The sequence below is a fragment of the Strix uralensis genome, chromosome 4 (assembly GCF_047716275.1).
Source record: "Strix uralensis isolate ZFMK-TIS-50842 chromosome 4, bStrUra1, whole genome shotgun sequence".
Lineage (NCBI taxonomy): Eukaryota > Metazoa > Chordata > Aves > Strigiformes > Strigidae > Strix > Strix uralensis.
Genome location: NC_133975.1, coordinates 93,594,129 through 93,620,967, shown reverse-complemented (window position 1 = coordinate 93,620,967; position 26,839 = coordinate 93,594,129). Strand labels below are relative to the sequence as shown.

General features: G+C 42.4%; 1 protein-coding gene across 3 annotated transcripts in view; it reads left to right on the top strand.

The window, feature by feature from the left end:
• The window catches only part of RGS6 (regulator of G protein signaling 6), a 288,338-nt gene that overhangs the window by 196,742 nt on the left and 64,757 nt on the right, over positions 1 to 26,839 (top strand). For all 3 annotated transcript variants that reach the window (XM_074867962.1, XM_074867960.1, XM_074867961.1), the window contains exons 4-8: positions 14,334 to 14,384; positions 15,807 to 15,913; positions 18,198 to 18,249; positions 20,986 to 21,050; positions 24,010 to 24,086. In XM_074867962.1, the coding sequence (XP_074724063.1) occupies positions 14,334 to 14,384; positions 15,807 to 15,913; positions 18,198 to 18,249; positions 20,986 to 21,050; positions 24,010 to 24,086 (352 nt within the window). The remainder of the gene's footprint in view (positions 1 to 14,333; positions 14,385 to 15,806; positions 15,914 to 18,197; positions 18,250 to 20,985; positions 21,051 to 24,009; positions 24,087 to 26,839) is intronic.

The window sequence follows — 26,839 nt, the reverse complement described above, 5'->3', positions numbered from 1 at the left end:
GGAAAGAAAGAATAAAAGAAGTTGGCCTTTCTAGACTATTCTATCTCAGAATTGCTTTTCTCAAAACTTCCTCCCAGAATTGCTGGTGTGTGCACTGATCTATGGCTTGCAATTTAACTCCTTATGGAAAAACTTTTACATCGCAAAAAATGGCAATTGTTGGCACTCTCCTTGTGATAATGCTAGGTGGCCAGGAGGAGGAATAAGTAACCCTCGCAGTCTGCGAGGTCCCTCTAGGGAGCTTTGTCATAGGGGTAATCTGGGAGAAGTTTTATACAGTTCCTGCCTGTATTTTGCTTTTAGCTGAAGCACAGGTACTCTGTCTCCTTCACCCTTTTTGTCAGTAAATACTGATAATAAAATGTGCAGCTGGTGGCAAAGAGAGTAAGGGAAGAATCGTCAATGCCAGCTGAGTTTTACAAGTAGCACAAGAGCCTGCATAATTTCTTGATTGTACTTCATTTCGGAATCTCCTGTGGTCGAGATACCTAGCCTGGCAGTCCTGAGAGGACAGATCCAGAAAAGGCTTCCCAGTAGCCCACCAAAGACAGTTCTTTTCCAGTGTAACTCTTGGTTTGGAACTTGGTAATTGCACATTTTCATAGAAAATACAAGGCTACTTGGGATGCCTTTGCTATGTCAGAGTTGATTACGTTTGTGATTTTTTTATATGGCCTTTGGAAGGGTATTTTGTATTGAGATCTGTGTAGTATTTATAACATTAATACATGTATTGAGTGTCGTTATACTTAATCAGTTGTCATGATTAACCGTCACTGAGATACCTGGCTTTTGTACAGTGGGATTTCTGGTCCCACTTCTTCCAAACATCACCTTCATGCTTGTTCTTGCAGCGGGGATCATACAATGAGCAGTCCAGCAAATTACTCTCTAACCTGTGCTCCCGAGGAGGGATTGTACGGGTATATGGAGACAAAGTCATGGATTCCTGTATTTTTATCTCATTTTTAGTGCCCGTCTCTCTATGTGACAGAACATTTTGTTAGACAGAAGTTACTTTTGTCTCATTTTTCCCCTGGGTTTAACATGATCTCTTTGGGGACTGACTTTCTTTACTTGTTTCTGTTATACTGTTCTTTAGATAAATTTACTGTAGTACTTTCAAAACTTTCTTTTTTCTTCAAAACTTTCATTCTTCTCAATACATTCTGTATCTTTGTAGCTTACATTTCCCTTCTTGTGATTCAGTTTAATCCATAAGGTCATAGCTTTAACTCATTCAGTTTTGGGTGTTTACTTTCCTCTGGGAGGACAGAAGAAGTTTGGATTACAGATGTTCAGCCGTAGGAGTTCTCCTCTTGAGTCCAGGCTCTTATCTGACTTTGCATTTCTTGAGATCCACAGAAACAAAGATGTCCCTTTACCTCCCTAGTGAAACAGAAGCAAATACATTTATAAAAGGCAAGGTCTATCGCACAGTAAAAAGCTTGGCATTCCCACTAGGTCTCACAAATATTTCCGTGCATACCTAACTTTATTCTGGGAGTGGGCTGGCGAGCTGGCTGCACTGGGATGGGATGGGGTGGGTGACAGATGCTGCTTGGCAGCTCGCCCAGGCTGGCGGTGCGGTGATGGGAGCGCCGCGTCCGCTGTCTTGCCATCTTTCTCGGGGACTGTTGGTGCGAGATGCTGATGACTCATTGAGGAAAAAGAGGAGCATCACGCATCTGAGCCTGTTCCTCGCGAACGCGTGGTCCTGAGGCGAAAGTGAAAAATAAACAGAAGATAAACAAAGCTTTTCCTCCCTCCGCCTTTCCACGCCTGTTCTCAGACACAACCTGATAGTGTGACCTGTTGTATTTTACCGCGTGCGTGTTGATTTCCTGGGACCTTTTCGTCTCACCAATCCTGTACCCAGTGAGTGGTGTCAGCAGAGACGGCGTCCTTCTCCCTGCCGTGTTTCTCCCGGGGCGGGGAGAGGAACGTGCCCGCTCCTTTCCGCCTGGAGTCTGCGTTTACTGTCGTTATCTGCCAAATTAGTTACGTTTTAAGATCATGAGCGGTGCTTTCAAACCCGGTGCGGGCTGCCTCTGCCTTGCCGTCAGCCTGGCCTGCTGGCTTCCAGCGCCCGGTAAGCTGCAGTCGGCGGGCTTCGGGGCAGGGCCTGGGCAGGACGTTGGGCCGGTGGCCCCCGAGGCGGGCCGGTGGCCGCGGCTGCCGGGGAGCCGCTGACGCGGTCCAGGCCCCGGCACAGGGCCGGGCAGGCCGCGGGTAGAGCCGCCGCCGCCGCCTCCCGTTCCCTGGGCAACACCACCACCTCCCGGCCGCGCGGGGCGGCTGCCTGCTCTGCGCTCCCTGCCTGCTCTGCGCTCCCTGCCTGCTCTGCGCTCCCTGCCTGCTCTGCCCGCCCTGCCCGCTCTGCCCTCCCTGCCTGCTCTGCCTGCTCTGCGCTCCCAGCCCGTCCTGCCCGCTCTGCGCTCCCTGCCCGCTCTGCCCTCCCTGCCCTCTCTGCCCGCCCTGCCCGCGGCAGCCCCCGCGTGGTCTCTCCGCAGTCCCCTGTGTCAGGGCTGGTGCGCGGTGACACCGCTCAGCCTCACAGCTGCCACCCAGAGGTTTGGGGCAAGGAGAAGGGAGAATGGGCAAAAGGTGAAACGAGGGAAGGAGCAATGTGTCTTTTAAATGAGAATGTGGTCTTGAAAGTGTTCGAAGAATATTTGTAAGCCCGGGAAAGATTTGGTTGCACTGTAATAAGTGTTGATTGGCCATAAAATCCACATGGTGTGGTCCCTCTTCGGTGGTCGGTGTTTGGGACTTTCTGAAATAGGTTTCCAGCAGACACACTCACATCTGCAAAACCAGCGTTTGCTTCCCGTCACTGCTCGTTGAAACGTAACTGTTGCTCTGACATCCCTGTCAGCCAGCTTAGTGTGTAATGAAATTCAGAGGCAGGACTAACTCTGTATTTGCCCAGCGCCTACTGGTGGGACCCTGAGGATATTACAGTATAAATGTGAAACAGTTGTTATTACTGAAAATCAAATACAGAAGTCTTGTGAGCACAAATGAAATATATTTCCTTTAAAAAATTATAATATTTACAGGAAGATATTTTGTTAAAGTGCTTACACAGTTCTAGTTTCTCCAATCACTTGTGAAACTGTTCTCTGAAGATATTTTAAGACTTTTCTCCCAAAACTTGTGATGAATTAAAGTACTTCCTAAGACCTAACAGAACACATTGTTGATGGCACGGAAAAAAGCTTTTGCTTCACATAGAGAGAATTTTGAGTTTTACCTATTTGGAAACTAAAAGCTCCAGAATGTGTTTTGCTGCATTATAAGAATGTTTTGTGCAAATTTGCCCAGGCAAACTATGCCTGCTCAGAAATGTGAGGTCTGAGGCTGTTCCTGCTGCTCTTGCAAGGACATGACTGAGTTCAGAGAACACGAAGCAGCTGATATGCCCAGTAGTGTATTTCTAGAGAGCCATACCAGGCAGGGTTTTGTCCAGAGTCAGCGGTGACAGTCGACAACTGCCCCTCACCCTTGAGAGGCCTCCAGAAAGAAACAGGTGAAGCTGCTGGGCCTCAGACCGAGGTGTTGTTGGGTGGAAATAGGAAAGCAGCAGCCCTGTCTGGTTTGTGCCACTGCTGTGGGGTGTTGCACCACGAAGCTCTCCGAAACAAGAGAGCTACTTTGAACGAGGCTGATCCTCACTGCACGATGAATGGCTTTATGAAGGCTGTGCTTTGTGCTCCTGCTTGGATAACAACCAAATACGCAGCCGTGGCTGCTCTGAGCCCATCCCACATTCAGTGCCTGTTGCTATCTCAAATCATCGCTGCTTCGGAGCAGCCCGCCAGCTTTTCCGAGTCCAAACCCATACTTACATCAGAAGGAGTTAAATAAAATGTTGGTCTTCAAATTCTTGGAGAGGGAAAAAAAGAAAAAGAAAGGAAGGAAAATGTTTTACTAAGTTCCCTCTGTCTTAGTGTGGAAACAAAAATGCCTTCTAAAAAGCCACACAGTGTTTTGACAGTAGAGTCAGTTATTTTAAACTGAATAGTACCCGTTTAATGCAGCTTTCAGCTTTTCAAAATGTTTCTTATTTTCAGAGGTTTTTTTGTAAAATAAACTTGAAGGACTTACCTATATTTAAAAATGGTGTTTCCTGTCTAGTATTTCAGAGACGCTGATTGTTGGTTTTACTGCTTCTATTATTATGCGCAGCCCTGTGAAATCCATCAAATGTAAGAAAGAAAGAACAATAATTTACCTATTTTGAACTTGTTAATTATAAATACTAACAGATCTGTGCTTGTTGATTGTTTCAGTGTTATAATTAAATCACTCTGCACATTTAAAACTCCTCCTGATATAAATGTCTCTGCCCAAATTTGAAATGCAGGAACAAGCTGTTGTGGGCAAATCAGTTGCTCCTTGCCAGTATAAGCACCTTTAACACATGACTTAAGGAGCCCAGTTTAAAATATGACCTCTAGTGTTACTACCAATACTGTCTCTTTGTTTAACATGGCAGTAAGTAAATTGTCAGCAATTAATATATGATCATAATTCATCCGGTGTTACCCTTGACTAAAAGAAATTATATGTGCAACTTTAATCGCACTGGAGAGTTGTCCCTGATTGACTGCTGCACCAGTACAGAGCTCCAGTGAGGCCAGCTGCACTCTAATGCACCCTGCATTATACGTGATTGAAAGGCCTAGCAGGGAAAGGGGGGGAAAAGCCAATTATTTCATTTTCAGGACAACGAACTCCTGGAGGGAAGAGAGCTACAGATGTCATATTATTTCATTTTCCAGGTAACATGACTGTTACTGCATCACTGCAGACACTGCATGTGGTTCTCACCTTTCCTGAAGAATAAGAGGGAAAAGTGTAGCAATGTGTCAGGTTAAAGTTGGTTTCTTAGAGAATTTGATGATGCTGATTATCCTTATCTGTAATAGAGAGCACAGACAATAATGTTGCCACTCAACATGGAAGTGTGTGATCTTGTGAAAGAGATCTGTTGTGGCCAGAGCTCTTTAGAAGGTTTAAAAATTGAGCGCTTCTGCAAACAGAATTACTGTAGAAATTCATAGGAACCCAGTGGAGGTGAGGACTACAGGGTCAGATCTCCTAGTAAATAAATATTGTGCCAAAATCATTAAAATGCTGCAGCTTTCAGAGCACTTTACTGTCTTGCACCAGTCAGTGACATTTACACCTTCGCAGGGAAACTGTTATAACACTGGTGAGGGCAAGGAGGACCTTGATGTGACAGCCTTTGAAACCCGCTTTGTGAATGAGGATGCAGTGTGAAGCAACCTGATAGTCGCATGCTGAAATACACCAGTCTCCTTCTACGTTTTATCGATCCTTCTCTTTCCTGGAGAAGAAAAGTTGTTATTAAAAATACTAATGTATGATGGAGATGACAGAAAGATTGCCTTTGATTTAAAGGCTGTGCGGATGAATTGCATAGCAGTAAAAATGTTTCAGCCCTAACAAGATATGACACAGGAATCTTCAAAAGCCCCAATTCCAGCAGTGCTCGGAGTTGCTTCCCTTGCTGTTTTGCTGCTGAATCATTTTGACAGCGTGAGGAACAGGGTCTAAACACTACTATATGGCAAAGAGCCAAACTGCTAAGCTATACGAGCCACTTCAGCAGTCTGAGTAATGCAAAGGCAGAGCAGCCTGAAAAGCAACTGTAAATTTATGATCAATTGTAGGTGTAAAGGTACATCTTGAGACATCTGCAGTTCTTAGCGATTTGTAAAAGGAGGTGACTTCTGATGCTGCTATGAAATGCTGTTACTACTGCTGCTGGAAGGCTGGGACTGCAAGGTACAATTTTCCTGCCTCTTGTATACTTCTATAATGGCTCTCAAGGCAATGTGCTCGTCTTCTGTGGGTGTTATAGGAGGAACAGGTTCAGGTTTGAATGCCACAAAGTGTGGAATTATTAATTTTTTTTTTGTTCTGCAGTTTCCTCTCATAATAACAGCAGTTTGTTCAGAGTTGCATTTGGGGAGAGAAGAAGATGTGGGCACAGGTCACACAGTATGTCTCTAATTTAGAGCAGGCCAAATTATAGCAGATGAAGCAACAGCAGAGGGGATTGCACTGGGGTTATGGTATATTCCGGGTTCTGGAGGGTGTGTGTGTTTGGGTCTGTCAGCATGTTTATTGATGCTGTGTAGGTAACACAGACCTGATAGCAGCTCATGATTTCCAAGGCAGGTGAGGAATGTTTAGCACAAATAAATCTGCGTGGCTGCTCCTGCGGTAAGACTACTGCTGGCATCTCTTGGTGTGAGCAAGTGCCGGTGTGTCAGCAGTCAGAGGCGCTGAGCAGCGGGTGCGAGGGCTGGGCTGATGTGACACAGCTCTGTCGAAGTGGAGTGAGAACAAGGCTGAGGCTGGCGTAGCACCAACACTTTATATTGGTGCAGGTCAACTGGAAAAAGACCTTTTGCTGCTATCGTTTTTTTTCCAGTTGAGGACCTGGTTTAAGCTGTCCTGGCAGACCTCTCTCACTGGGATTAACTGTGTCCATTAAGAGGTTTGCTAACTCAGCCTTACTAATACCACTGTAGAGCAATCATTTTAAATCCAGAGCTCTCAGCTAGTGGCATCCTTCTGCTCCTCAGTGCTGGCTGCCTGCTTTTAAGTGTTGTTGATGGGAGGGTACTGCAAGCCAGAAGCCTGTCTTCGGGTATGTCTTCTGCCACTTGCTTTCACGCCTTGTAAAGCTACCTGAACTATTTTTAGATGGGGAGCACTGTAACGAAAGCAGTCTGGCCGTGATATTTCTGAGACCTTATGATCTAATTTATCTTTGTTACCTGGGTAAATTAGTCCGCACAGAGCTCTGCGCTGTCATGTCTGATCATTTATTGATTCCTGCCTAGTGAAAATCTTCTTCTACAAGTCTGCATCATAGCGGGTATGTGCGCTTTGGTAGCCTGGCTGATATGATGAGAAGGCAGAAGTCCCTCCAAGTAGCAGTTCAGAAGAAGGAGCTGTTAACAGGGTGAAAATACACAAGGAATTTGGATTTTGCAAATCTCCGTCTTTCATCTTTCATATCTGTCTGTATTTAAAATGCAGGCAGGAGAGATTGTGTGTGCGTGTGTTACATGTAAAATACATTTTGGAGACAAAGATCAAATTTACACTGCAGTGCTGATGGTTAAATTGTGAATTTGCAGCCCATTACTTTGTAAGCTGTTTCAAAGCGTATTAGCACTTGGTTGCTAGAAATTCCTGTACAATTCTTAGAGCACACAAGCAGCTCTGTGACGGGTGTGCTGCCCTCCACCTGGTCTCGTTCCCTGACCTGATTCCCTCAGCTGCTCATCTTCTTTCCCCACCATGACTACATTTGTGTGGCATTTTCTCCCTCCTTGGAAGGTTATCTTCTGTCACTCTCCCAACACCACAAGTGTTTATCAACACCTTGCAGTGCAGCTGCAAGTCTGGGTCATGACTCCCTTTTGTGAAAGAATTTATTAATAGACTTGCTGTTAATTTTGCTTCAGGGCCTGGTGTCAGGGACAGAAGCGTGCACAAGTCAAACATCAGAGTTGTTAATTTTAATAGGCTATCGATAAATCTGTGATCAGATTTTTAATTGGTTTTGTTTACACACATATGGGCACTCATGCAACAGAGCTACAGAGTGCTTCTTGAGTTCACAAGCAACATACAAAACCCAATTATTAGTATTTATATGGGACTCATCTCTGAAATACCAGCATTTGGAGTAGATAGACAAGCATACTGAACAGCTTTCTGTAGATAACACTTAGTAAAGGAGGCAGAGAAGGGATGAGGAAATGGTTGGAATGTCATATCAGCCCAAACACTGTGATAAATAACCCACACTGTTGTCAGCAAAAGGTAGAGGATCAGAGATTTTGGACCCATTAAATTTACAAATATTCTGTCCTTGTCGTTGTCTTATCATCCTGGAATGTTTAGGTGGAACTTTGCTCCATGTGCTGTTTTCCACCTTCCTAACAAACATAATTTTTACTTCACACAAAGTATTATATTTTTATTTTTTTTATTACAAGAAAAGTAAGCTGTGAATTCAAGCACTCAAAAGTTACAATGAACAAAAAGACTCCTTAGAAACTTTGCTTTGATCAAAAAGAGGTAACACCCCTGCTGCTAATTATTGTTAATAATTCACAAACAAAACTTTAAGTGAATATAATGTAAAGGGAAATTGCTATTGCTAGAAGCTCTAAGCTGTTGTAGCTTTGATGATGCTCCTTGCTGACACTGAGTGGTGCAATTACCACATGCTGATGGAAGAGAGCTGCGATTACCACATTTTCTGAGTCAACTGCTGAGATATTTTTTTAGTTGGCATTGCTGTTTATCTATGTGGTTATTGTAGGCAAATTCTGTAAAGTGCTTCCCCAATATTTGAAACAGAATACTAGGGAGAGACCTAGATATTTCTTTTTTTTGTTCTTACTGTAAATATCAGTGGTTTGCATTAAATCCTTACTGTGAACAGGAGTCTATACTTCCAACCTAGCTGAAATCACTGTGGGAATTGGTGGGGGACTCTGTGTAAGAAAAATAGTAGCAGGGAGTGCTGGAGGCCTTGAGAAATTTTTTATTAAATCATTTTGCCCTTTATCACGGATGATGTTCATTTGTTTATTTTTGTAAGTGTGGTGGTAAAAGTGTGGATAATTAATTAACCTTTCTGTCCTAGATTTACCAAGGACCCAGTGCTATTTGTGGAGGGACCAAAACACATTATTTCCATTTAATAGTGTGATTGCTGTGATTGACAGGGTAAAAAGCAGCTTGAGTGGCTGCTTGTACACCTATGCATGTATTCTTATGACATTTTGATTGCTTGTAATTTTTATTTTTTTCCAATCTTGCTTTTCTCATAGAAATATTTAAAAATTGGTCTGAGTTCAGGAGCAAATTGTGTGGAAAATTTGGTGCTAAAATGGGTTCATTTGTTTTCAAGAATGAAGTGACAGGAAGGAGAACACATTTTCACACTTGCATAAAAAGACTGTCTGGACCTTGAGTTTGGAAGTGACTGACATGGAGGCTAGGCATGTAGCTTGTTCGCCCACAGAGTGTGTCATGGAGTGTGTAGATAAGGTCTAGGATAGAGCTGAACATTTCACATTTTTCATATTCCTTTTGTAAAATAAAAACACCCCACACACTACTATGCAAAAATATTTAATACTGGTTTTTAAATCATTAAAATATGTTCAGAGAATATTTGGGTTACACTAACACTGGAAAAAGACAGGAAATAACAAGGCAATCTTATGTCTCTTCCTATAGACATGCATATATGACAAAATCTTTCATAACATGATCAGACAGTTTGGTTTGTGGTTTTATTGTTTTAAGGTGTCACTTTCTTCAGTGTTGGTATTTGTCAGTGCAAGGTGAGTCTGTAAACAATCTGCGATCCAAAGCATCCCACCTGATCAGCTGTAGCTGCTGGATGGCATCCAGTGATCAGGGCTCAGCTTAGCAACTCCCATGAGAAAGGACAGACTTTAGTCCTTGGTCACTGATGCCACACCTGGGCAACATGCCATGTCCCATGTCAAATCACTGTGCACCTCCACTTGTCAGGACTTGCCAGCTCTGCCATCTCATGACACTCAGCAAAAAATGCAGTTGTCTTATCAGGCCTAAAAAGAAATGCAAAGGTGCACGTTTGCTGAAGTTTCAGAAATACTCATGTATTTTTTATTTGTATACGTATGTGTGTGTGTGTGTGTGTACGTGTGTATGCCTTGTCAGGGACATGCCAACTCTGTTGGATGACAAGCAGACCCTTGTGGTCCTGGCTCCTTTGCCCAGAACCAGTGGCACAGTCTCCATGCCAGGCAGCAGATCTTTAGAAATTGCTGGAGGAGGGTACAGCATTCTATCTGCCTTTGCCATTTCACACAGCATGTGGAAGGTGGGCTAATCAGATTATAGATGCCTCTACATTTTCCAAGTAAGTGCTGGATTTTCTGGAAGAGGTAGAACAACTTGAGTAGAAAAGGCATCGAATACAGTGGTGGTGACTCACCTCATTAACTGTATCTTGCCGATGGCCTCACACCTTGTGAACTTTTTTTTAATTTATCTTTTCATGGCTGGCCACTCATTTGTCATGCTGACAGGCAATGGCCTTCTGAGAACACTAGCTACTATTATGGGATCACTGAGGCCGAACAGAAAATGGAGAAAATAGCAAGAAATATAAAAGTGCTAGTCTGTCTCTAAACCAGGTAGGTGGATAAATGGTCGTTGTGAATCTGTTTGCGCATAGAAATACAGCTATTCTGTTGGTATTAAGCAACTTGATCTACTTCAGCTTCAAATAAGAGCCTAAAGGAAAACGATATATTTCATTATAGGTGAGGAGTAAGAAGATGTTCACTTGACTATCCTTGAACTGAGCATACTGACTCAGAGGAAATGTGGATATATGGAGAGGGGCATAGAGGAGATGGGGGCCATTCCTCTACCTGGATCTAGAAACACTTTCTATTACAAAAACACATGCAACTATTTGTTTTCAGAAGATCTCAAATGCCCTGTTATGTTTAGTGGAAACACGTCAGGGTCAAGGGTCTCCCTCGGATGTCCTCTGAAAGAGCCTGTGAAATGCGGAGTCTGAAAATCAGCCAGAAAAGATCTTTTTGGGAAGGTGAGTCATGTGAGGACCATCCATCAGGCTTAACCTACAGGAGAGGTTAAGGTGAAGTTTTCTGGAAAACTTACACATAAAGGAATCTGTGTCTTGATCTCACAGAGGAGAGTCTTGTAAAGGATTCACTCAAGTCTTCACAGTGTCTTATAAGGATAAATCTGAATTTTCTCATTTGAGGAAGGGCATAAGTAGTATTTGTAGGGGGACAAAAGTAGGTTGCAGTGATAGAAACAGCCGCAAGCAGAGGCAAAGCCAATGTATGAGGGTAACCCTAAAAATTGAAGGTGTTATGAAGATGGCAGTAAAGAGTTTTCATTATGATTGAATATTAATTAGTGACATGGCTACTAATGATGACAGTAATTAACAGAGGAAGGAAAGACTTGTCATTGTCCCGAGGGTGAGTAATCAGTCTTGGCAGGTGATAAATAATGGTTCAGCAAACTCAGCAGAAAGATAATATGTCTGCCTCAGGACAACTGGAGAACAGCTATAACATCTTCCAGGCTCTTGGCAACATTCAGGAATGACTTCATGTTTTTAACAAAGACAAATTAAAATCCCTGATCTCAAGAGTTGTTTATATTCCAGAGTGGCTGATCACAGGAGTTCTGGTTGAGTTGGTGCCTTCAGTTTACTTACCCCTTTAAACCTTTCTCTTTAAATCTTAATAACGGGGGGAAGAAAGACTGAGGAACCAGCTTTCAGCGTTACTTGAATTTTTCATTGTAGTTTGATGAAAATTGAATAGATTCCTCAAAAGAGGCCTAGAGCTGGGGACACGATCATTCTGTGTAAAATGGAGCGGGACTTAATCCTGCATTAAGTATTCCTGTATATCTGGAAAGGGATCATGCAATGTACTTCATCTCCCTTGAGCAAAGCAATGCGCTACTCTAGGTGATTTTCAGATATCCGCTGTCACGTCACTTGGCAATAAGATGCCTAAGAGATCACTGCAAGCATGTAATCTGAGACCAAAATCAGGAGAAACAGTGGACTGTTTAGATTGGGGACTGAAGAGAAAAACCAAGAAAGATTCTGGTTTAGCTTGAACCAAGACAACGTTTTGTGAGGTTTTGTTTTGTTTCTAACAATACAGAAGCACTTCAGTTTGACTCTTCTTGAAATGGTTTTCTAACCCCAAATGTTTTGTTGTATCTTTAGGATATTTTTGTTTTGTAAAAGGCAAAAGGGAACATCCATATTTATAAAATAGAATATTTTGTTAACAAACTTGTCAAAACAACAGTTACTGGCTCTGAACATTTTTCCCATATGTTATTCAGCAAGCACCGTTCACTAGATGTGTTCTCATCTAGCAGGTAGTTTTGGACCCCTCAGACATCTTTTTCTGAATAAATTTACTATTCACAAAAAATGATGTGACTTTAGGATGCACATGGCAAGGCAGTTTCAGTAGAGACAAGAAAGCGCTGGCAGCATTGCCAGAGGCATTGGTTAGATATTCTGCAAGGTACTGCCTGCAGTTCTGGTGACCCCAGTGTAAAGAAATGGAACTTAAATTTGAAAAGTTGCTGAATGCTAAAGCAGAGAGAGACCATCTTAAGAGGACATTAAAAGAGTTTGGTTGGTTGTGTCAGCCCTCTGAAGAAACACTCAGGAGAAGCTATCAAGGAAGAAGAAGAATTCTTTCCGTTGAATGATAAGAAAGGTATGGTATCAAATAAATTGCATATTAATAAACTTAGTCTGGGAAGTTACAAGGAGAGTTCCATCTATCCAAACCAAAAAGAAAAAAAAGAATTCTGGAATAGCTTTCCAAATTGGATAGTGGCAACTTAAATTGCTTCTAGGTGGAGTTGGGAGGTGCGGAGAGTGACCATAGAGCTGAGATTACAAGCTTGTGAGATGGGTCCTTTAGTGCCTGGTTTGTTGATACCTTCAAGACAGATTGAGACAATGTCCAGCTGATGTTTGTTGGTCACATCTGTTTGCCCAGTATTTAAGTGAATGCTTCCCTGATCTTTATGAGCTCTGCTGATTGCTTGCAGGGGAAAAGTAGGTTGTTTCACTTGCCTTGGGTGGGGGACGAGGGATGTCAGGTTCATATTCCTGCTTGCTGCTGAAGCCTGGCTGATGAGGGTTTACTGGTGCTCCTTGCGGAGTCGTGGGTCAACTTGCGTTGTCAGGGAGAGCGGGAATCCACATTTCTAGTGGGATTTTCACCTGTATGGGTGAGTCACTCAGACCTGCAGATGTTGCAGGGACCTGGGACACTAGCAGAGCCTGTTGTTTCTCTCTGTGGCACATCGTAATTGTGACTCCTGACGTTTGTTCTATTTAAGGTTTGCTGAGGGTGTGGGGATGCTCTGGGCCTGTGGAAAGCAAAATGTCCTTCAGACTTTTCTGGAAGAGTCATCACGTGGGTTATGCTGTTTCTTAAAGTGCCCACCATGTCTGAACTCAGAAGTGCTCCATGCAAATAAGATTCTCTGGGGTTTGTTTAGTAAGCCTGAACCATATGGTTGACCAGTTCCTTTTTGTATGCTATCTTCAACTGATATATCACAAAGCATAGCACTAAGTATTACCAGGGCTATTAGCCTACTGTATGCAGACGCAACTATTTCTCAACAAATTGACAGTACGCTAAGAAGGGCTGGGTGTTAATGTCTGCATCCAGACAGGGCATTGTTAGGTTGTGCTGCACGCTGCTGTAACTTGGCATGGACTTGCTAAATTGCCTCCAAGTGCCCTTGCTGATTGCCTTTGACTTTGGACAAGTCAAGTTAGCTGACTTGTATACACTACTATATTTCATTTTAAGCTTAACTTTGTGAGTATGGGGTTTAAATAAATTTTGCTGCCCTGTCATGTTGTATCTTGTTAAAAGGCCTTAGCTTCTAATGAACAGCGACACATTTTCCACTTCTATGATCTCCATGCGAGCAACAGAGGGGTTGTATGCATGCAGAGGATCACTCCTAGAGATCTTTACGCTGCCTCGAAGAGAGCAACAACCTTTGCACTACTTGATGGGCCCTGAAAGCCTAAAAAACTACCTGATAGGCCTTAAAGACTCGCTTCCCTGCTCCTGGCCACCATCCTGCTGGTGCAGTCACTAGCAGGTGACAGCTCAACAGGAGCTTGGTTAGAGGCACACTGAATACCACTTCCTTCTCCAAGATATTGCTTGTCTTTGGCATAAGCGAGGCTTTCCTCTGTCTTTTTTTGACTGATAACTTAGTTCTGTACTTTTAGATTATTGCCTGTGACATTACAGGTGCAAGGTGCCAGTAAATGCTCCTTTGTCTCCTTGCTAGCTAGTGCTTGCAGAAACATAACTCCTGGTGTGCTGAGGTGAGAGAGAAGCAACTGAGAGAGAACAAGTTACATGGAACCATTAGAGTAATATCTGACTTAAAGTATATCAAGTCCCCTATCACACAGAATACTTCTTGGGACTTAGTACCTGTCAGTAAGTATATAATTATAGTGTGTCACAAGAAGGAAAAACATTCTGAAACCTCCGTGGAGATAAAAAGGAAAATGGAATAAAAGTCATGTCAGTTATATTGTATGTATCTCAGTGTTATCTCTCTAGGGCTCTTAAACCCTCTGGTCTCAGTGTTTAATTCTTTCTTCTCTCTGTCTCTCTCTTTTTTTTTTTTTTTTTTTTTTTTTTAAGGTGCTGATATTGTGCAGTGGCTTATGAAGAACCTCAGCATTGATGATCCAGGTAAGGTGACCACAGCTGGGGAGGAGCACATACTCTATCTGTGTTGCGTGTGCCATTAGACAGTAGATACTATTTTGCTACAGTCTAAAATAGTAGCGGAACAACAAGGTTGATTTAAGCATTGGAGGGAAGAAGGCAGGAAAGAGATAAGAATCAACATCTTAATTAAGTCTAATGCCTTACACTGCAACACACAGAAAGCACTTTGTAGGAGTCTTAGCCTGTCTGTGAAATTGTTGCTACCTGAGAAAGACTGATTGATTTTAAGGTTGTTCCCAAACTTGGAAAGGAAGTTGGTGGATGTGTGTGGTTAAGCAGGCAAATGCAGTGGGACGTTCTCATGGTGTGGAGGAAGGTAGCCATGACTGACAGGACATACCAGCCAAGGGTGACACAGACACCATTACAGGATCAGATGATGGCTGCTAATTTATCACAACAGATAGATAAATGGATGATCAGCCATAAATAATGATCAGTGCATGGGCAGAGTCCAAATAGTTAATTCTTCAGAGAAGCCAAAATCATATTGGCACAGTTAAGAACTATTGGAAAAAGAGGAAGAAAAGATCTTCAGGTCCAGAAGTTTCTTTTCCTCCTCTGGAAAGGAGGAAAAAAGGAAAAAAGGAAAAAATCCTGCATCTCACCCCTCCCAGTTTGTTTCTGCTGCCTACTGTCACCATGTAAAAGCAGAGATGGAGGCAGTGCTGTCTCATCCAGGGCATCCCTACACACACATGCCTTCTCATGAGTCCAGTTAAGTCCAAAATCCAGATTTCAGCTGCAGACAATAGCTTTATTATCTACCTGGGGGTGCATGAGCAGCTGATGTGTATTTTGCAACTCTGAGAAAGTTGATGCAGCTTTTGATAGCTGACATTGGTTGAAAATCTGTGCAGATGTGCCTCTGGGCTGGTGAAGGTTGCCCTGGCACTGCTAGGCTATATACTCCCCTTTGCCTCTGCACCGTTTCCTCTAATGAATGGCAGTGCTACAGTGTCAGGATTTGTCTTTATGAATAAACATGCTGCTAATGACCTAGTGTTGCAGGTGTTAGTCAGATTTGGTAGAGGCAAGTGGGGTTCACTGATGGAACAGTCTTCTTGTCAGCTGTCACCTGTGGTGGATAATGTGCTTTGAATTGAATTTCAGACTGTAGAGCTGAACTGGTGTGTGACATTTTGTAAACACAAAACCAGCAGGTTAAATATTTGAGCAGTGTTTCATCTGTATTGTAAGGCTGATTTCTGCTCTTCTGCTTTGCACAGTTTGGTTGGAAGGCATAAGGATGTGGTGTGGCTACAGAGAGGCATGTGTGCACCAGGTCTTCGCATGAGTCATTGCCAGAGCCGCTGCTGAAAGCAAAGGAGTGTGCAGTGCACGTCTTCCTGACATATCCCTGCTGTTTTCTCTCTTTCGCAGGGGAAGCAATACACTTGGGAAGTCTTATTGCTGCACAGGGTTATGTCTTTCCAATCTCAGATCATGTCCTTACCCTGAAAGATGATGGGACGTTCTATCGTTTTCAGGTTGGTGAGCCCTCTGCCTCCCTTGTGGCCCCTTCTACTGTCCCTGCAGTAGTACTGCTGAAATCACCTGCTCTTTATCCCTAAGCACCCATTAGGTTTATGAAGCCAGGGATTGAGGCCTTAGAAAGTTATGAAGTCCCTTCCAAAAGATCTGCTTTAGAATCCCAAACCACCCTCTTCTAATTTCTGACCCACAGTTTTTACATAAATGAACAGATATGTCCTGCGATTTTTTTGATATGTGGTTTCAAGGCTGTTGTACTCAGATTTGAACTAAACCAGAAGAAAGAAAATGGCTTTCAGGTTCTAACTTCGGCACAGAATTGAGTAGCCACCCTCCTGTCCAGAATGGACCAGGGCAAGCTTTGGAATTGGACATTCAAGCTCTGGCACAGCAGAAAATTCAAATTTTTATCCTCTCTTGGTTACAGATTGGTGTGGAAGGGGGCAAGCTTCAGACTTGGCTTTTTTACAAAGGATGTGTAACCTTGGCAGTCACCTAAAATGGGACATCTCTATCCCTCAGTGTCCCTGTGCCTCCAGATGTGTTGAATTTTTAAAGCATCCTGCGCTTGAGTTTCATGCCCTGTCCAAAATCTGCTGCTGTCAACTTCCTAGATAACTGAGTGCTTGTGCTGCAACAACTCCTTTTGGACAGATTGCATAACTTTAAAAGAAGCAGTAAGTTCAAACCTGGAGTCCTACTGCCTAATCCTGCTGGCTGAATTTGTGTTTTTCTGTTACATGATCCTAGCCAGCTCCCTTATCTTTCCTGTGGCCTCTCTTCTGTTCACCCTCCTGTTCCTCCTTTACATTTTTTTCTCTTTTTTAGTTTTTGTTTGAAAAGCCCGTTCTCCTCTTTGCATCTGATCTCGCTGCTGCTCATGCTCACTGTCCTACTGCTAATGTGGTATTGTGTTATCGTATGAGACCAATGGCACAGTGAACAAAGCAGCCCAGGAGATCAAAGACCTCCCCTTATCTCACCCCACCTTCTGGTTACCTGGCATCATTCAGACTAAGATTTTTCATTACAATTCCCTTGCTTTTCTGAAGTCCTGCTCCTCCTGTCATGTAAGGCTTTACAAAAGCAGGGGTAATACTGATAGCCCATTTAGTTATTTTTCTCTGTTTTAAATGAATGACACCATAAGAAGTCCTGTGCAGCTCTCAGGAGCTAGATTTCAATATCATTTAATTTCTTTTCCTTATTTTAAGCCTGCGTAAATCACATCATCAAATTGTCTTGACTGCTTATTGACTTTTCTTTTCTTTTCCTTATCTTTTCCTACAACTTTTGCTTATTCTTTGCCTGTTGTAATTTCCTGCAACAGTTCTCCTCAGCTGTTTTCTGCAAAAATAACCTGATAGAAACATGTTTCTTTTCCATTACTCTTTTCCTGCCACTTTCTACCTCAGCACCGGTCCCTTCTTTGACAATAGCTTATCATCTTGTGAAGTTCATAAGATGCATGTCAGTGAGGAGCATTGAACCTTGTATTGTTTGATCCCTCCATGTTTTCCCACTGTACTTTGGTGCAAGGAATAGTCTGTGTGTAATGTCCTACACCCATTTGTGGCATTACATCAGTAATGCAAAACAGTGTTCTGTAATTTGTGTGATCACAGGTACATTATTTTTCATTCATGTTAAAACTGAAATACAGCCACACATAGTAATATATTGTTATTAATTGTAGCAACTGCAATATGCAGACCTGGATAGAAAACAAAAGCAGTAAGCTTAGCGGGACTTCTGCTTTCAGAACAACTCTAATCAGCTGAGTTTTGACCTCTGTCATCTGTTATATTTAAAAAGTAAATTGTTTTGTATGCTGCCAACCACACTGGTAGCTGCTCCAAAAAAGCAAGTGGTGTGTAGCATATATAAGAGCCATGAAGTTTCTCATGCTCTTAAAAAAAAGAATAGATTCAGGGTGCCTGTGAATTGCTGGGAAAAGAGGAGTTTCTGGGGATAGAGGGTAAAAGATCCACATTCAGATGAGCTGGCAACAGTGTCTAAAATATAATCATGATAATGGACATCCTCCTCAAGAGATGCTTGTATTACAGCATCTCTATTTCCCTGCAGTGAGGAATGTTAAAGGTGATACCTCCCTGGAAAAGCATCCTCACTCTTACTGAGATCTGTAGCAGTGTTTCCCCTGAGGGCAGAGACTAGGCTGTAGACTTTGTGATTCTTCTTTTTGTACTTGCAATGTTTTTCTGCATCTGAATTGTTTTTCATCTCTTAAATTACAAAAATGCCTATGTTGTTTCTTAGGCACCCTACTTTTGGCCTTCAAACTGCTGGGAACCAGAAAATACAGATTATGGTGAGAGTATAATTATTTCATTATAGAAAGTTAGTACAGAAAATTTGTGATGGAAAAAAATATCCTTAAAATAATTACTGTTGGCCATCTAAACTTTTCATCAGCAGTTTCTTGTCAGACCGCAGCATCCGAGGCAGATATGTGCCCGTCTCAAATACATGAAGTGAAATCCCAGGGTGTCTCAAGCCCATGGAGCTGTAGCTGTCGAGTTCAGTGGGACCAGGGTTTTACCTACCGTTACCTTCATTTTCCTATAGCTCTGTTACTTTTGGCAGGATTTATGGTGAGCAGAATACAGCTCCTTGGGAATCTTAAATCCCATATTGCTTTTGTGGGAGGACATACTCTGATCTGTAGCTGAATCTGATATGTTGATCAATAAAAAGTTACCTCATCTGGGCACTCATCTGGCTGATCAATAAACCAGTATATAACTGATGGCAACTCATAGTTAAAGTCGTCTGATATATGACATCAGACTTATTTTTCCCATTTTTTTAAGATTACCAGATGATAGCTGGTAAAAAAGAGACTGAGCATAGTTTATGAGCTAATAAACTGCAACATGGTGTGTTAAACGTGTGAGGGCCTGCAGACAGTGATAATACATAAAGAAAATATGTCAGTGTTGTTATCTTTAGCTGTCTGCATGCAATATTGCTGTCTCTTCCAGAACTGCACTTTTTTCACAGTTAAATGATAAAATCAATTGTTGCATCCTGGTGAGGCATTGGAAGAGGAAGTGAATCCATGTGTGCACTCATAGAACAGGAGCTTCTGGAAGTCCTTCTTTTGAAATATCTCATAATCTAAAATCAGTTTAGAACTCCTCCCTGAATAATCAGTTTTTGTCTTTTTCTTTCCCGGGCAATAATTACTTATCATTATGGATTCTGGAAATCATTTGCTGAGATGGAAAAGTAGCCTGCAATGGTGTCTGTCATGTGACAGTTCATTTGGAGTCCTCATCTGCAAGGAAGCTAGCACAGACTTCTGTGTTTATCCCAGTGAGGGAACTGCTTAGGAGAAAACATGATGCTGTTCATTATATGCAAAATAATGTCCAGATATTACAGTCACCATATATAACTGTCTGAACTGTGCCAGATGTGTATTCTGTAAATATCAGAATAACAATCCAAAGAGGGAAGTTCTGGTTTTTTCCTATAGTATCTGATAAAGAACTGGTTTTGCAATCAGATTATTGTGCTGCAAGGGCATTGAGTAGAGCAGTGCGCCTCAAAATAAAGCCCTATATGAGCTGACCCACAGCTGGACAAGCTGCAACTGTATTAGCTCTGAGCCCTGTAGTGACTTCGATTTTCATCTGTCCCAGAAATCTCTAACATATGCTTATAATCAGTCTTTGCATATCAGAGGTCTGTACAGATGGAGTCTTCCCAGGAATTAATCCCAAACTAGCAGTAGACCCAAATAAAACTGAAATCCCAGCAGCACTTCATACTTTTTTTATTTGCATGGATCCACTTGCAGGACAGGAACTAACTTGCTAATGACAGGTCACTGCCTAGCATGAAGAAATACCGTGAGATGACTGACTCACTTTATTTGGTGTTATAAATGGTTTACAGAGGAAACTGCCCTTGAGATGCATAAATATACATGAACTGATCAGCTCTAGTTACCATGCATAATATTGGCTCATTATATAAATGTTAGAATTATAGGAATAGCATAGAATAGAATTACATAAGTAGCACTGTTTGTTTTTTATATATTTTTTTCAGTAGAAGAATAGGTTTCCAATGAAAAACATCCATGAAGGTGTCAGAAAATTGTATTTACCAGCAAACCAAAACCCCATGATTTACAAAGAAAAGCTGAAATTTTCTGAAAAAGATTTATTGCAGTTTTCTGTAGATGATGTTTTGCCTTCTGCCCTGTCTGGTTTGGTATGCTGCTGGACAATAAGTACCTGGCCCTGCAGCATGAGAGAGGGCAAAACACAAGGAATCTATAAAATTCACATCTAGATTAATCCCAAAATGAGAGCACTGGACCTCTATTATGTAGTTCAGACCTGACTTAGACACAGGATGTGCTGAGGACCTTGTGTTTCAGCCTGTAATGGAAATGGGGTGAGCTAGCAGGTCCAGCTGAGGCTTTCCCAGAAGGCAGCCTGGGACTGGTTTGGTGTTGTGCACCGGGCTCATCTTGACTCTCAGAATCCCAAACCACATCAGTTTCTGCAGTCTCTGCCTATGGTGAAGTGTGAGAAAGCTTTTCTTGTCCAATTGAAATGTGTGGAGTAAGTGGCTGGAGCATATGAAAAAATGCTCAGATCATACCTTTAGGATCTAGCCTGTATTTCTCTTTCACTTCAATATCCTGATTTTTTTTGGTTTTGTTTTTTTTTAAACAAAAGGGGAAAAGAAGTGCAGGGATGCTCACTTTGGCAGGCATATTCCCAAAGTGCTGAGAGGAACAGGTTGCTAATGCTAAATCTTTTACCAGCCCCAGAAGCAATTGTGCCTTTCTCAGACATCTTGTTAGGTCCTGGCATCTACTCTCAGCACTTTTAAATGAGATGTCCCAGATGTTTAAGGCCTCTGAGATTACTAGTGGGTAATGTCAGCTGGGTATTCAGCCCTCTCATTTCTTGGCTCATGTTGCTTTCTGATGAGAATGAACAGTGCATGGACCACTTTTTTCTTTTTTAAGATCTAGTACTAATAATCTGTCTGTAATTGTTTTCCATTCTGTTTCTCCCTTTAGCCATCTATCTTTGCAAACGGACCATGCAGAACAAAGCTAGGCTGGAGCTGGCGGATTATGAAGCCGTAGGTACACTGCTGCTAGAGTTTAAAGCTGGGGGGTACAGGGAGGGATTTGCTTGCCAATTGAATGCTGCCATTTTGTGCTTTGGCATCAGCCTTTACTGTGTCCTTTTTTAGTTGTCAGAATTGTGTGAAGGCTGATCTGGAGACATCAGGTATACGATCAGGGAACATCCCTGGCTTTGCAACATCTTAAAGCATCTGCTGGATAGCCAGCCCTCCAAGATTGGGGCAAATTACACAGAAGCTTACATTCCTTTCCTGTTTCCAGTTAACAGTTCTTGGTTTATACAGCAGATATTAACACACGGAAATGACGGCTTTTCAGGTGCATTACTGGGCAATTAAATTGCTGATGACCTATCTAGTTATGAAAGTGATTTTGAGATACTAGACTTGGACTGTTTTCTGTGTGCAATATAAAAAACTATTACTCAAGCTTATTCAGGGCATGTTTTCTGTTATGAAATGGTTATCCATAAAAATATCCCCAACTTTGGCTTCAGATTGGTCAGGGTTTGGGTGGAGAGGAGTGGGAGGGTGAAGGCGGGAGGGGCAGGGCTGGTGTGAGTTTCTTTGAATACTGGCAGTGTAGCGCTCTGACCAGCTGAACTTTTCTTTCTATCATACTGACTTTTCTTTGTTTACTAGCTCAACAGTGTAACAGCTGAATTTCCAATGTGGAGTTTTTCATTGGAGGGTTTGTTTACAAAGACAGTTCTAGTGGACTTCTGTGTTCATGTTTATTAAAATGAAAACATTTATGTTACGTATATTGTAGGGTTTTTTCCAAGAATGGACTTTTTCCTTCTTCCTTACCTTCTACATTTTGTGGCTTTTGTGCACATGGATATATATATACATGCCATTTGGTCCTTTCAGTGGCATGCAAAAATTGCCACTTATCCAGTCCATCCTGGAAATGCATCCAGAGTTCCCAAGAGTTCTAATCTTGAAGTACGGGCATAAAGCAAGGAATATTATCATCTGCATGCACTTACATATCCTTTTGCTGAGTTTTCTCTTCTGCATATTGCTGATTTCATTATTAAAACCATTAAAATTGCTCACAGCCAACCAATTAACTGTAAGTACTCTAAAGATCTATCATAAAGCAACAAAAGGCTGTTCAGCAGCACGCACACTCCCACACACATACAGGGAGGCTATGGCTAAGTACTTTTGCACATCGTTGTCTACTGAGAGTAGCAATGCTCCAGTGATGGCAAATAATTAGATCTTGGCAGTCTCTCGTTTTTCTTGTGAATATTGCATTGCACAATTAGAGATTACTTCTGCATTCAAACTTTGCTCTCTTAATTAGAGACAATCAGATAAGAATGGCACTGACTCTTCCTAGTCATTATGGGAGCTGAAGCAGATCCAGCAATGGAGATGTAAGCTAAGCACAAGTGAGAGAAACAGGCTTACAGGAGTGGGAAGGAGCCTTCTACATTTAGTACACATTTTTGGAGATGTGGCATGAGAATGCTTCTCCATAGGTATCAGCACTGACCTGGAGTTTCCAAAGAGAATCTCTACAAAGCATCTCAGGGGACATCATCTCAGTTTTAGGTTCTGCTTGCAGCGTTCATAGACAACCCCTCCATTTATCCTGGTAGAGCAGGGGTCTTGATGATATGATTAAGTTTGCATAATTGTATTCAATTTTGTTTATAATTGGCCAAACATAAGCATGATTCAAATACTGCTTCAATCGTGATCTTTCATTGGCTTCGGCATATTTATTCCGGAGGGCACATGTGAACATAATTTAAAACAAAATTAAAAAGAAAGAGAAGCCCACAAAAAATTGTTTTTGCAGATAATTAGTAGTTCTTTCTCATAGCCACAGTTGAGGAAATCATCACAGTTCAGCACAGCTGTAAATCATTTGCTTAAGTGTTTTCCTCCGTGTATATGAACTGAAATTCTTACATAGACTTGTTGGTAACAGGGCCAAGCTTTATGCCTTGTGTTATACAAGAGTTTAAAGTAAATAGTAGGAAGATTTCTTCTAGCATTCAAATGCATGCACTTAAGCACTTTCTTGAAATAAAGGGAAGAGGTATAAAAAGAAGGGCAGTAGAATTAATAGTGTTCATTTTCAATGAAAATTTGCAACAGTTGAATCAGCTGTAATGGAGAAGAGCGTCAGGCTAATGGTCTCATAGGCCTCCTTGTCAGGGTGGGTGTGGATATGTGACTTCGGGGTGCCATTTGAGCCTGAAATTCTGGCCATGTCCCGAGTTTGACCTTGAGCTGTGATGAAGTCACATCCACCTCTGAATGTTCAGATCACAACACTCTCTGTAATGGGGCTGGACCAGAACTCTTTACTTCAGATGCAGAGCAGGGCTGCATCTGGACCCAGTCTTTGCAGTTAGTGATGCTCATTATTCAGACAAACAAGCTATTTCCTTTTATGAATCATCCTTGCAATCCCCAGCCCTCAGTGCTGTGCAGCTGCGTAATGCTCTCAGCAGTTCTCAGGATGAGTAAAGCAAGGGATGCTCAGGCTTTGCACCTTTGCAAAAGCCTGAAGAGAAGAGAGCAGTGGGGGGAGGAAGGGAAAGTGGGGATGAGAGGGAAACATGCAGGTGGCAGCCATCTGCTATCAGAAATGGAATTTGTCAGCTTCACAGAGCTTCCCAGTGTTATCTTTTGGGAACAAGTCCATCATTATTTTCATAGTAGAGCTCAGGCTGTCTTCATCACACTCCATTACTTCTCCCCAACAGGGCCCTCTTGACTGCAGCTATGGGGCTGCAGCCCAAAAGGATGTGTTACAGCCTTGTTTTGCCTGCAAGATACTGGCTTCCGTGTCTTGAGTTTTCCAGCTTTTAAAAAAAAAAAAAAAAAAAAAAAGAATAAAATAAACACCTGCCATGATAACTGTGCTCTTAAGCAGTTGTTGTAATTACAGAGATTAATTGTTCTTACTATTTTCATCTTTTGTCAGGAAAACTTAGCAAGACTTCAGAGAGCATTTGCAAGAAAGTGGGAATTCATCTTCATGCAAGCTGAGGCCCAAGTGAAGTGAGTAAACCTGGAGCACTGAACTGCACCAGTATTTAGAGCTGTGAAGGGGATTCTGTAAAGATAAAACTCTGTCAAAGTCTTTACTGCAACTAAGCTCTGAAGGTGTTGGTAAATTTTAATCACTGGCAGTCTAGAGAGCAGCAATAGATAGCCAGTTCTGAAGGTTGGTGCTGGAATCTGAAAGATGGTTTTATTTATCTGTACATGGAAATGTTGGTCAGGAGCTCCTGAGCCAGGATTCACCATGGGAGCTTGGGCAATTCACTTGCCCATTCTGCTTCTACTTTTGTGTAGCATTTTTGTTTTGTATAAATGGAAAGAACAGCATGTTGTCATCTGTCTGTGTTACTCTATGCTCGTAAAGTATTTCTGAGTTTAAAAATACTGCTACTTCAAAGTGATTATAAGGGTCGTATTTACAGCAGACTGGATTTGATTTTCTCATTTATACCAATCCCAGTTGACTCCATCGTACCTCTACTCTGTGCAGTCTGACTTGTGCTACTAAATTAGCATGGAGAATTGAGTACCACTTGCATGAAACTCATCCAGATTTAGTATTTGGGTTTTTTCTATCCTCTGCTCATAATTGAAATCTACCTTTCTTTTCTCATCTTCCCTTGTGAAAACAGTTTGAAGCCTCTCAATGATTTGAGCATGTTTTCATTATTGCTGCAAAATGGGTATGGTCCAGGGTTTGTAGACTAGTGTCTACAAACTAGTGCCTAAAACGCTCCATGTCCATTTTGTGCATGTAGTTGTCACCTATAAAATGGAAAGGTTGGTGAAGATGTCACATGAGAACACCAGTACTAACACTCTGTACCACTGGAAGGAATTTGCACTTTCAGCGTTAGCTGCTAAAAAGTTAGGGAACATCAGTTCTTGAGGGTGTGGCTGAGCTCTTTGGAATTTTGATTAATTCTTTGCTTAATAACATTGTAATTATGCACTATTTAAGTACATGGTAATTATCCTTTAATTTACAAGGTAATTAAGGGATTTTTTTCCAACCGGAATACCAGTGTTCTGTTTGGAAGAGAAAATTAGAAGTTACGATAGCAATTGTGCTTTCAGTTACTTAAAGGTTTATTGTCAAGATGAAAAAAAAATAAAATCTAAGTCAAAACAAAATTTTGCATTTTGTCCACAGCATACAATTATTACCTAAAAAAAGAAATGTAAATATCAGATTCTTGATGTGATCACTGTTGCTTATTCATCTTTTCTCCATTCAGTTTTCTTTGAAACATAACCACAGACTGATCACTATCAACTTTTATTGCTGGCTAGTTTCAGCTTCTTGGTTCCCAGTTCATGTGATGGTTCAGTCTTCAGGTTTCCAACAAGGCAGTGCTGGCATTCACAGTGTAATTCACAGCCCTGAATTGATTAAAAGGGAAGACAAAGCAAAACTACCTCTAAACATTCCTCCTGATTATCAAGTTCTGCTCTGCCTTCCACATCTTCATGCACACAGGATTTCCATTGCTGTACCTACATTGCTCAAAAACTGCAGCCACAGAGCATCTAATTATGTTGTGTCTTCATGGTTTAAAATGTGAAATACTGAGTTATCACTAAGTTTGGGGATTTGAGCCGAGAACCTGGCTTCAGCATAAAGCACCCCTGAAGACAATTCCCAGAGCCTCCGGAGAGTCCCTCCAGTTTGTGTGTGCTGTGTGCTGTGAAGTTGGCAGAAGACTTCACCTTCCCCTTTGGCTGAGCGTGAAGGGCTCGCTCAGAAAAAAGAGGTTTTGGGCTGGGTGTCTGCCTTTGCTCCTCAGCACAGTGCAGTGACTGCTGTCTGATGGCAGGGACAGAGCCTGTGCAGAGCTGGTTTCTCATCTCAGCCTTGCAGTGGGAATATTCAGAGAGTGATACCAAACTTCAGAGGACTCGGGCTTTTTGTGGGGAGGGGTGTTCAGAAACTTCAGTTTCAGTCCCCAGCTTTCTATCCCCCTGGTACATTTCTAGCACAGACTTAGCCGAGAATCACTGCCCCTCCAAAATAAAAACAGGAGAGGGGAGAACCTGTTGATCCAAAATCCCAGCTCACATGTTTTTTTTCCTCACTGCTTTGATATTCCTGGGTGGCAGCAGTGCGGGAACCCAGCAGAGAGACGCTGTCAGCTTCTCAGTCCCGCTCTGGAGGTGAAAGTACTTCCTCCTTTCCTGTGCTTCATCCAGTGTCTCTGCAGGTAGATCTTGCAAGCTCGTGGTGACTTTGCTGTGCTCATGGGTAGAGCTGAGCATGAGAGTGAGGCACCAGACATGCATTGCTCAATGCTGCCAGAACAGGGGAACAGTTGCTTTGAACAACCTCTGGCGGCCTTTGGTCTGTGTGCTTTGAGCGAGTCAATTCACTGGCTGCATCAGGGCTGCAGTTGAGTTGCAGTTGTGCTGGCCCAGTTGCATGTCTCTTGGGTGAGCGCTAGCTTGCACGGGACCACGCAGCAAGCTCAGCTCCAGTCACCTGTGCTGTAACCCCTCACTCTGCCAACACCGGGGCAGCTGGGAAGAGCCCTAAGGAGGGTGGCCCCAAGTGCTGCCCATGCTGTTCCTGCTGGAAACGCCTGGGATAACTGCCCCTTCTCAATCTGTGGTCATAGCAGCGGTGCTGCTGGGGTACCAGCGTGCAACAGGACTTTCCGGCGAGGACCTCTGTCCATCACTGACCGAGAGCTTCACCTGGAGTAAAGAGGGTCCTGGTGGGTCTCCTGACAGAGCCAAAGCCAAACATGAACCTC